We start from the raw sequence: 11,381 nt of genomic DNA on the forward strand, positions 1-11,381 counted from the left end.
ATTCGCAGTCCTGGGGAGTAAATGTCGGGACTAAGTGTCGGGTTAGGGGACTAAAATGGGGAGTAATTGGGGGAGGGGGGCAATCTAGGGGAGTAAAAGCTGCAATTACTCCCCGTTTTACTCCCTTTTTTCTTAGAGCGTATGACATCGGGGCAGCCGTTATAGCAAGAGTAATCAAGCAGCTGTCGCAGCCTTAATTAAGTCATTTCGCTGCGAAGCAACCTTTTGAATGAGTGGCGTACGGACCTAGCTTGCAGTGTTAGGCTATTGCTCTGGGAAGTCTACCGGAGGACCCAGTAGGCGACACAGCGTGGTAGGATTCCAACCCACCGCCTTTCAGTCTTCGTTAGCACGAGCTCACTGCGCAATCCCTTACAAAAAAATTTATCACCTTTCTACAGGAAGTGGGTAGAACATTAATCACCCAGCCATGAGACTGTGTATAGAAAGTATCCAGACTATCTACCACCCACGTCACCTTTTTATGGGCTATTGGAACACACCTTCCTGTAGAACGTCTACCGACAATTTGGTGACTAAAAATCTACCCACTGTCTGGCCAAAGTCTGCCCACCAGGGATACCCTGGGCGGGCTAGGCCCCTCCATTTCTTCTCCGTTTTCTAAATTTGTGGTTCTAAAAATGATATTGCAACTGTACAGGCGCACAAATGTGAAAGATGTGAGGCAGTTTACAGACAAGTGCCAGCTGCACTGCAAACAATATTCCCTGAGAAAAAAAAAAAAAAAACTGGAAATGCATGGCAGCTGTATTAATTGTGAACACCGTGAAAAAGACTGAAAAGTTTTTTCGAGATATATGACAAAATCGTGAAATTCACATGCCGCTGTATTCCTGCATTACGTGTTAACCCGAGCTAAAAGATGGGACCGTGTTCTTGTTGTTTAATGGCTAACCATTATTATGATTGGATACTGTATTATAGAAACATGCACAAGCCTGTAAAAATTACTGTCTATCATTTCATGAAATAGTGTTTGGCCTGTATCATTATCAGACACCCACACCACATGTTATGTGTTCATAAAGCAATATATTCACTGAAATGTACAGTGCAGTAGCTTTCTCCAGCACAGCAGCTTGGAATGGCTCCTGAAATCAGAACAAAACATGAAATTAAGAACATTGAGTGTAAGGCATACAAAAAGACAAGACATATTTATGTATTAACTGAAGTGCTCAACACACAGTTTGTATCTGTGCACTTTAAAAAGCACAATGCACATACGTGGACAAAGTACGTGAAAGCACAGAAGTATTTGTGCTGTGCCCTGTAGTATTCAGCTTATCCTAACAAACACATGCAGAAGATGCAAGGAACAATACCAAGACTCACAAATAGGGCCTCAAAAGCACAATGGTTAACGGTCAAAAGTATGACATTTTGGGAACTGTGGACCAAATAGAAATAATCAGCACCAAATTGCAGACTAAGAAAGGGCTAATGGGATACCTACCTTTCAACTTTACCCCAGTTCGCAGATGAGTGATAGAACGCAAACAGGTATGCTACTTAAGCTTGATTACCATTGGGGTGCTTTGTTCCTCTTTCAGTGCTGATGTGTCCAAAATAGCTGCGAAATAAAAAGGAAGGCATTTTTCAACAATCATAATTTTTCATGCTATAGCAACTCAGGTGCTGAACTGCCTTCAAAGCTTCATGTGCAGGTCGGCCATCTGTTCATGAATTAGAGAAGGCCACTAATTTTCTTCTGCCACCAGGAACTGGCACAATAAAATTTGCAAACCTAGCTGTCCACAAGTCAATGTATCACAACCAAGTTTGCCAATAACACCACGTCGCCTAGAGCAGCAGCAGGTTTTTCGGTATCTGTGAAACCAAGGAATAGAAAGACAAAAAAAAAGAAAGAAACATTTGAAACACATGACTGTGAAACTTATTCTCACCCCACGGTAAGAATGAACAATACAAGGACGAATACAGCGGAGTAGTTGTCGACTACGTGATAACGATTTATGATACGATGAGTGTAATACATGAGAACGCATACCATTGCATGGATTGTAACGTAACAAACGTTGGTGGCAGGCACTGCACATCGTAGTTGAAATACACTCCGAGCTGAAGCGCCAATCCTTTCTCCATGCTCCTTGCAGATAGCGTTTTGTCATTGTCCAAGGGAAGAACAATGCCTGAGAAGTGTAGTAGTGATGACCCTATAAGAGAGATAGATATACATAAATCTATTGCAGTGACTGCAAATGCTTTGAGAGCCCATGTTGCAGCTGCAGCACAGATTCTTGTTTTGTGACAGCATACTTTCTTTCAGTTGCACAAAACAGAAATATGTTTTACACAAAGAAGAAGAAATGACCACTGCAAGGTGCCAATAGCAGTAGAAAAAAAACTTCCAAGAAATGGAAGCACTCATACGAATAGCAGAGGCATGGTGTTGGGGGCCCTCACTCCACAGCTGTCTGGCCAGCTTTGTGCTAAAGAAAGATTGGATACCTCACTCAGTAATGCAAACAGTTGAACTCTCATATAATAATCATCAGACACAAGAAAATATGCAACATTAAACACAAACAAAATATATAATAAAAAAATAACCATAAAGCATTGTGCGCTCGTTACTGCTTGCAAAATTTTTCTCTGCACTTTGCCGTATCAATGATGGACCGGAAACAGAGACAATGGAGAAAATCTCCTGTGATTGCCTAGTTGCTGCCTTTAGAACTGCGTGTGTGAATTAAAGTTCATTCACCCCGCCCTGACACAACCTTCAGACATCAATCATACTACATTGATCTTTGACATTTTCGTTTTCATGTGTGTCACCAAGAAATGTGTCAATGATCATATTATCACAGAACTCTCAGAATCAAGGCGGTGCATGAGAACTTACAGTGTGGAACGAGGTGCAGACCTCATAGTCTTCATTAAAATATGCACAGACCGGCTTCAACACAAAGATATGTTTTCCTGGGCAGCCATGTTCATCACTGGAGCCCTATATGGGCTGCAGCAACTTTCTTGTTTGCGGCTTCCATTCCAGTCTCCTTGGGTACATGACACAGATACGTTATGCATAGATGAATGTATTTGGAAGTGCCTTTGATAGTCATAAAGGTATACTTGAGATAGCTTGCATTCACAGAAGAGAACATACTCGTTTGCTGCTTGCTTCTTGTCTGTATACGCCCAGACCCTGTTTGGTAATAAAATAGAGAAAGAGATAAGTCCACGAAAGTATTAAAAAAGGGCGTATAGAGGAATATGCCTGAAAAGGAACAGGTGTTGTCTGCGTCAGAGTAAAAGCTGTGTAGCAAAAAAAGTATTGTGCTGCAACACTATCACTTCATGCAAACACCGCTCAGCTAACGAAACGCGTCACATTATATCGTGCCCTTCGCCAGATTTTCGTTAAACTCAGAGACGCGCAAACGTTATTCTTCCCATTCAAAGCGGGCTCTGCTTGCTGGTGTGCCATCAGTGCGGTGCCGTAACTTGATACCCGTTCATATCAGGCGATGTCGTCGAACGCTTTTGGTGCTAACAAGGAAGATATACTCAAGCGTATACGGAACAAGGAAAAATACGTCTCCGCAACTCTTTTACCAATATTTCTGCTACTGTTTAATCCACATGTTTGTTTCATGCATTCTGTATAGAGCGGTGATATTTGCCTCATAAATAGTGCAAACACTTAAAACTATATGAACGACGGCTGTACACAATGGCCTCATTCGATCAACGTCGGTTAAACTAGATCAAGGGTCCCTCGACTTGGAAGTGCGATTCAACTCTCTTTCGACAGCACTGAGAAGCATTTAAAATAAATCTTGCGTCCCGAATTAACATTAATAAGAAAAAGGTGTAAGGGTACTCAATCTCTGTTGAGCGTTCAATCTCGTTAACCGGCGTTGGTGAACCCCGGCCTATTTCAAATGTCCACGAGAATGAACGCACACCCATCCACTAGTTCCAGAATGTTACACACTGCTCATTTTAGTGGTTTGAGAAGAAAGTTTTAAGAACATGCATGGCTACGACATGGACAGTGTGACAAGTGAGAACACAGCGGAAGGCGACAACATTCCGTTGGAGAAGGCGCCATTCACTACGTATTTGGTAACACACAACGGCGGCGCATATTTCCCTTTATTCCAAAAAGCTGACAGCATAAAGGACATAATAAGAGTTCACATACCTTCAAAATCTTATTGCGAAAGCCCACGAGTGAGGCACAGCTTTGGCTTTGACGATTTTGACAGTCGGGGCACGCTTGCGTGACGCAAGCGTGCCCCGACTGTCAAAATCGTCAAAGCCAAAGGCGTTCCTCACACATGTGCCGGTTGCTGGAGGCCATGCAGATCCAGTGCGCATGCCCAGACACCTCCTCCCCCGCGAAATAACAGGAAACGCGCGTGATTTGAAAACACGGGATCGCGCTCGCGGCGATATGCCCGTATTTTTCACGACTATTTTTTTACCAGTGTGCTGTTGCTGTGTCAATCTCCTGTTTGTTTCATGTCATTACGTAACCGTGACTCTTGGCATATTGGTATTAGGAATTGTTCCACTTACTGTGATGCTTGAATTTCTGTGGATTTCACTGATGCTGCCCCATTGCATAAACATCTGCAGTCCCTTAATTGTAGAATTATTTGCGATACAACTGTTAATCAGAAATTTAGTACTTTTTTCTTAGTGAATATAAGATTTTATTTATTTTTCTGACGTGTCGCTTGCAGGGTGTCGAACCGAAACGTTTTTCGTTCCGGTTACATCATAAACGATCCGGTACCGGTTCTGCTCCGGAGCAAAAAAATAACGGTTCATACCGGTTTTTAACCGGTTCCGGTTCTGCTGGGAATATTCATCCCCACAAAACAAAACAAAAGAAATCAATGTTACAAAATGTAAACCCGTTTATTCCGCATACATGGTATTTAATATTAGTAGACAGCTGTGAAATTTATAGCTCCTGGTTCCTGTAGGTTACTGTCTGTTCAAATGGGCTTTCTCCTTTCTTGAAGCGCATGCTACAAACGGACTTGTTTGTCGTGATGTCATACGTTTCTTGCTGGGTTGGAGCGATTGCGCCCCATCCGAATGTCTGTTGCTAGTGTGTCTAGCCAGCAAGCACCACCGCACGAGTACGACGCAAATCGAGGAACACCTTCACTCACAAACGCGCTCGACGGCTCCGTCTTATTTTCTTCGTGTCCTGTCCACAAAAGCGTTGCCACTTTGCACGGGCTTGCCCTCGCGTATACGTAAATGTATTCAACTTAGCTGCTCTAAAACAAGGGACGTGTTGCGCGACATTACCGGTAAAGAAGCCGTTATGCAGCCCCCTTGGGTCGCTGTTTAGTTGAGTAGAGTTTGGGGGGATCAAATTAAAACGAACACTACGGCACATTGCTAGAGAGTCACATGTACCTCGAAGTCTGTGTGCGTGCGCGAAGGATAAACCATTACAAAGGGAGCCTAACCGTGTATTCACACGAGCGCCTTTTCTGACTGCGCAGCGACTGAAGGAGGAGAAGGAGGTTTCAGCATAATCACGCAATCATCCAACCATTCGGTCGCGGGCGGAGCTTATCGCGCAGCAGAATCAATGAAGCGCACACGTTTTTATTGTATTTTTGGCAAGATATCAAAGAGCCTTGTGCAACATCACTGCGCTCAGCAGCTCCGTCCGTCAGAAAGAACCACACGGATAGTTTGTTCGCGCGGCACAGAATCTGACGACTGACGCGCAGAAGGAGGACTGAGCGAAAAAGAAAAGCCACCTTCTGTGGCCAATGTTCCAAGCTCCATTATTTTTGATCTAATACACCAGGTAGAGCAACACCCGATCTTGTGGAAGCTTGCCGATGAGCAAAACCGAAATGTACCGAGGAAACATGCCATGTGGGAAAAGATCGCTCTTGAAATGGAAAAGAGACATCCGGATGTCGTAGCAACGGTAGATGTGTATATCAAAACACTTTTTGGGTCCCCATATTCACGGCGCAGTCGTTGTATCAGTTGCTGTTAATTAATAATAACGAGTTGGCAGCATTCGCGTTCCAAACCAAAAGGTGTCGGCTCAGGACGCTAGCAGTTTCGTTTAAAAACGAGAAATGTGTGAGCAGTATGCCGCACGCCGGGTAAGACAAAGGGGGGGAAAATTTTATCCCCAAGCCGGCCACTCTGGGATCACGCATATTCATAGTTGTCTGGCATCATAAATTAACCATGTAACTGTATAACATTTTAGGGCTACACAAGCCTAGATGGTAGCACCCCGTGGTCATCATCACGTCATGCAGTGCATTCGCGGGGGCCACTGTGTGCATACATTGTGTTCTGACAAGCATCAACGAGAACGATCAGTTGTAATAAAGGGAGCCAGTTTTCCGCGGTTTCACTATTCTTACGTGTTTCCCATTCATCGCGGCCACACAGTTTGGGAACTGCCACAGCGCTTTAGAGTAACGTGCTTTGCCCCTGGATAAAGCTATAGTGCTGAAAATGCAACACTTACGTGATAGCGTCTCGCTTTGTCATGACATATTTCATAATTATTCACTAGGGGAGCTTCCTATATAACGTGATATGCAAAAAGTGCCAATTCGTGAATTTCGTTTTTTTCCATAATTTTATATGTATGTATGGGACGGTAACGTACCCCCACAAAAAAAAGAAAAAAAAGAAAAAGAAACAGGAAAGATCATAAGGGTTGTTTGAGTGGGTGTGAACTTTGCCTCGCTATGCCACCAGTATACGCGATGAACGTTTTACTGGGAATGAGTAGTAGACACAAAAACATGGCCTGTCCAACGCCTAAAACAATGGGGCCAATGAAACACAGGAATTGGAAGCTACCAAAGCTAGCCAAGCTAGCCAAAAAAAAAAAGGCAAGACGGATGGAGGATAGAGGATGGAGGGTGGAGATGCGTTGAGGGTGCATGAGTTCGTCGGGGAGAGCAAAGTATTAGATGGGCCGTTGAGCAAGACCTCCCTTCTGCAGAAAGAGGACAAGGTTTCTTGCTTTAGCGGAACGTGCCGCAGAAGAACCACCACACACACACGCACAATTGACACAAAAAGGTGTACGCCCCACTTTGTCCTCCAATCAGAAGTGAGAGCTCTATCATTCACGGCAATGATTGGCGCAGAGCCTGCTATGCGGTGAAGCTGTTTCTACTGCGTTCGAAAGGTGCGACCTTTACGCCACAGCCGTCTCTGCTTTACACCACACTAAACACCGTCAAACTCCTGCTGAGTCACGGTAAAAAACGACGACGCACAGCTTTCACAGTACTCTCTCCTACACTCTTTCCCGCTCACTCTTATTTACGAACGTTTTATGCATTTAGAGGCATGTTTAAGCGCACATAATTCGAACGAACCTGTTGCAGACGGGTTACGGAAAGACGATCACTGGCTAGTATACTGTCCGGCATATTGGCCTCTATACTCTCGTTCTGCGCTTTGCTATGCGGAGCAGAATGTATTTAAAAGTGGCCGCATCGATTCTCAAAACCTTGCGGTAGACAAATGGGTCCTCGTGTCGTAGCTCCCGTAGAAGGCTATTTTGCAGACTGTACTCTTTCCTCAGCACCCATTCATTTGTCCATAGCTTCTTTAACCGCTTCTTTTCGTGGCAGGATTCACTATCGTCAATGAGAAAAGCAAGAGCCACCAATTTTCGCTTTCTTTCGTCTATTGTGTACCAAGCGCCGTGCACATACAATTAATGCTGCAACGTCTAACCGCAGCGCGAACGTTATCCCCGGCTTACCCCACAATTTAGCTGAGAGCACATTGGAACACTATCTGTGTAGGCATTCCAAAAGGGCGTAGCCTCAGTGCCTTATCATTTACCCCTCTCGCTCCTTCAGTCGCTGCGCCGTCAGAAAACACGCTCGTGTGAATACACGGTAAGGGTCATACTATACCGACATACATTCCACATGACATGACTTCAGAGCACACGACGTCTGTTTCATTCGCCTATCCGTAGTCCAAACCGGCGAAGTTTTTTCTTGGACCGAAAACCGTTAAATATATTTTTCGGTTTCCCTCCTGAGCGAAAAAAACGTATACGGTTTCGATTCCGTTCCGGTTCGCCCCAAAATAGCGGTTTTTTTCGGTTTTCGGTTCCGGTTTTCGGTTCGCTCCGACACCCTGGTCGCTTGTACAAACTTACTGCAGGTGAGCTTGCGGTCAAGGTCAAATTAATGTCACTAAAGTGTAATGTAATCAGTAACCACATTCCAAATTATTGCCATCCGCAATGAACAGCATGAAAGCGCTGTTGTAGTGGTACATTAATGGTCTACCAACAGTCTGCATACCAAGTCGTTAAAACGACCACAGCGGTGAAAGCTAAAGGAAAAGCACAAGAGGTAGGTAGACTGTCTGTATACCGGGTACAAAGGAAGGAGCAAACCATAGAAAGGTGACATGGTATAAAAGAAGTACATAAGAGGACCACTAAAAGGTGAAAACTGTTTTTGTAAGGGTATGGTGCCCGTTTTTCATGAGGACATGTGATTTAAGACTCTGTTGTTTCGTTTTTGTATCGGAAACGTTTGGACGGTCGTCAGACGCCACGGCGTCTTCGAATGTCCTGTTCGGTCCCCGTCGGATGAATGGTAGGTCATTCCAATGGGAGGGGTCTTCGTAGGCCATAATTGTCGCCTTGAGGTGTCTGTGCAGTCGTTCGACTATTGCAGTGGCGCTGGGGTGATAAGCCGCGGCTCGGCAACGATTTGTACCATATCAGCTTGACATCTTCTCGTTTCAGGAAGATCATTCCAGACTCAGATTGCTGATTCTAATGGGGAAAAACGCAAACGATTAGTTGAAGCCATGGGCACGCTCAGTTGCGTGGAGAGTCTTGTGTGATAAAAAATGGTATGTTTGTGTTCGCAAGGGAGTGTGACCCGGAACTCTGATTTTCCTGCTTAAGTAGTTTGTAGAAAAAACAAAGGCGGTCAACTTTTCTTCGCAAACGTAAATGTGGTAGTAATTCAAATCTATTGCGCTCACACATGTCGTCCTATAGAGCAATCACGAACTACAAACCTTACGGCTCTGTGTTGGATCATTACAATTTGGTCGATGAGGAACTTTTCATGAGGGTTGCCCTTGATGAAAGCACATTCTAAACAAGGGCGGACAAGTGCTGTATATGCTGAACTTTAACCTCTAGTTGGCCTTGTCTCTGTTAGATTGTAGATTGTCTGTTGATATCTGAATGAGGCAGTTCTCTCGATAAGGTCACCATAATTGTGAGGCAAATTAAACCCAGAGGAAAGGGGTGAAGATGTAGTTCAGCGTCGGTGACAGACCCGATGTCCCTGGCTATCTGCCTAACTCAAAAAGATTCAGGTATACGGCATCTGGAAGGCACACAGTTTACTAACACTCCGGAATGATACATAACAATGAAAATGAAGAAACAGATATAACTAACAATTTCTGTGTTGAAGGGCCGAATGAGCTAAAGCAAGGATCCAATATCCGTGAGGGAGGAAGTGCGATGAGGTATCCACAACAGCACGTGGCGCGCGCTTATATGAATGTAACGGCGTCACTTCCGGCTGATAATGACGGTGAGGCTGAATTAAACAGATTGGCCCCACTCGCACGCACACCTGTAACAAAAATGAAATGTTCTCATTTCGTTGTTACAGAGAGGCAAAATGAAACCGTTACAAGAGCGGTAAGGCAGAAGTTTAATTGAAGAACTGAGACAGGATAAAAAAAAAGAAGAGAACATGATTTATGTCAGGGCCCTTGGCAGAACCATGCAGCATCTTTTGTTCTGAAATTCAGAACAACCTAGATATAAGGGCATTTATTAATCCACCTTCAAAAGAAGTAGTAGAATCTCCCGATTCTATAAAGACGTTGGGAATTTGTTAATAGCACATGACATGGCACACAATATGGCATAGCATGAATAGCATGGTAACATGTAATGAATACGCAGTGACTTATGCGACACTAAATTCGAAATGTGCACTTTGAAAAAGTTGATTTGAAGGGGTCGGTGAAAAGGAGAAGCGAAACGTCAACAATGCAGGTGTAAGTGAGTGGGGTTATGATTGAGTGTGTTGGTTAGGAAGTGCGACTAAGAGAAAGCTAAGCCAAAAACAAAGAATATTGTTGAGGTTCGAAGAAGAGCGCGTTCATTGAGATGACTGGTCAGAGCCATCAAAATGACGGATGAGCGGGCGAACAGATTCGTCTTTAAGCTGCTCGGAGTGAAAAGTGAGCGGGTCAAGCTGGCTAAGGCACATAACGTCTTCGTAAGAGAGCTCTGAGTCGGACTTGTTCTGGCCAAGAGAAGACCGGGAGAGAGCGTCAGCATCCAGGTGTTTGCCTCCTGCCTTGTACTGGACCGTGAAATCTAATCATTGAAGGCGCAACGCCCAACTAGAGTCACTAAATAGGGAGCAGAGTAACGACACTGAGCCACGTCGGCGAGCGAGACCACCATCTTGGGTCCGGCGCGGTTACGTCGCCTAGCAATGGGACGGCAACAGCCCCCTTCTCCACTGGAGAACAGAGAACTAAGAGTTACTTTGTTGAGCCTGCGATAGTCTATACAGAAGCGTATCGATCCATCCTTTTTGGGAACCAGGACGACAGGAGTGACCAGGGGCTCGATGAGGGCCGGATTATTCCTTTAGCGAGCATTTGAGTGACCTCTTGGTCGATTGTTTGGCGTTCGGTAGGAGAAACTCGGTACGGTCTTTGACGAAGAGGTTTTTCTGCTCCTGTGTCTATTGTATGCTCTACATTTCGGGCAACCCCAAGTGGGGACTTGTCAAGGTCTAACAGATGAGCGTATTTACGCAGCAAAGACAGGAGAGCGCCTCTTTGGCGCGCGTCGAGAGAAGACGACACCCCCTGAAGTAGGATCGACTCGTCGAGTCGAAGCGTCGTCACTGTGGGTCCATCCGCGGTGTCGAGAGCGGCATATGCAGTACCACAAGACATGGGTTCGCAAGTAGCCACGACGAAGCCAGCAGGTAAGACGACCGGCTTCAGCAGTGTGTTGGTGACGGGGATTGAAGATTTTCCGTTCTCCAAGAGAGAAATGCAAAAAGCAGCAGCGAGGCCCTTTCGTGCGAGGGCGTCCTGACGAGGAGAAAGTACAACATCGGAAAGCAGCTGTGTCCCCGAAGAAGCGGCAGTGAGGAACGACGTAGAACAAGGAGCAAGTACAATGTCTTCAACGACACAGAATTTAAGTATAGCTCCCGGCGCGCGTGATCGATAACGGCGTCATGCTGCTCGAGGTAGTCCCAACCCAAGGTAATGTCGTGCTAAGAAGTAGGGAGTATCCGGAATTCAACAGGATAGCATACACCAGATATTATCACGCG

The 11,381-nt window shown here is 45.1% G+C and overlaps 1 protein-coding gene across 4 annotated transcripts; it reads right to left on the reverse strand.

Moving 5' to 3' along the window:
* Positions 1-1,033: 1,033 nt before the first annotated feature.
* LOC135375153 (uncharacterized) lies at positions 1,034-4,320 on the reverse strand. 4 transcript variants are annotated; one of them, XR_010417170.1, is made up of 8 exons: positions 4,196-4,320; positions 3,155-3,193; positions 2,891-3,044; positions 2,033-2,198; positions 1,769-1,851; positions 1,478-1,594; positions 1,357-1,411; positions 1,034-1,112 (listed from the first exon to the last, which is right to left on the reverse strand). XR_010417170.1 is itself a non-coding variant. In XM_064607880.1 (8 exons), exons 3-6 carry the CDS (start codon positions 2,923-2,925, stop codon positions 1,534-1,536), a joined length of 321 nt encoding a protein of 106 aa, XP_064463950.1. In that variant the 5' UTR covers positions 2,926-3,044; positions 3,155-3,193; positions 4,196-4,318; the 3' UTR covers positions 1,034-1,112; positions 1,357-1,411; positions 1,478-1,533. The 4 variants fall into 4 exon arrangements, 2 of the variants coding, with proteins under 2 accessions (XP_064463950.1, XP_064463951.1); XM_064607880.1 differs by lacking the exon at positions 1,769-1,851 and adding an exon at positions 2,416-2,474 and having other exon boundaries at positions 4,196-4,318; XR_010417169.1 differs by lacking the exon at positions 1,769-1,851 and having other exon boundaries at positions 4,196-4,316.
* Positions 4,321-11,381: the final 7,061 nt, after the last annotated feature.

Source organism: Ornithodoros turicata, unplaced genomic scaffold (genome assembly GCF_037126465.1).
Source record: "Ornithodoros turicata isolate Travis unplaced genomic scaffold, ASM3712646v1 ctg00000829.1, whole genome shotgun sequence".
Lineage (NCBI taxonomy): Eukaryota > Metazoa > Arthropoda > Arachnida > Ixodida > Argasidae > Ornithodoros > Ornithodoros turicata.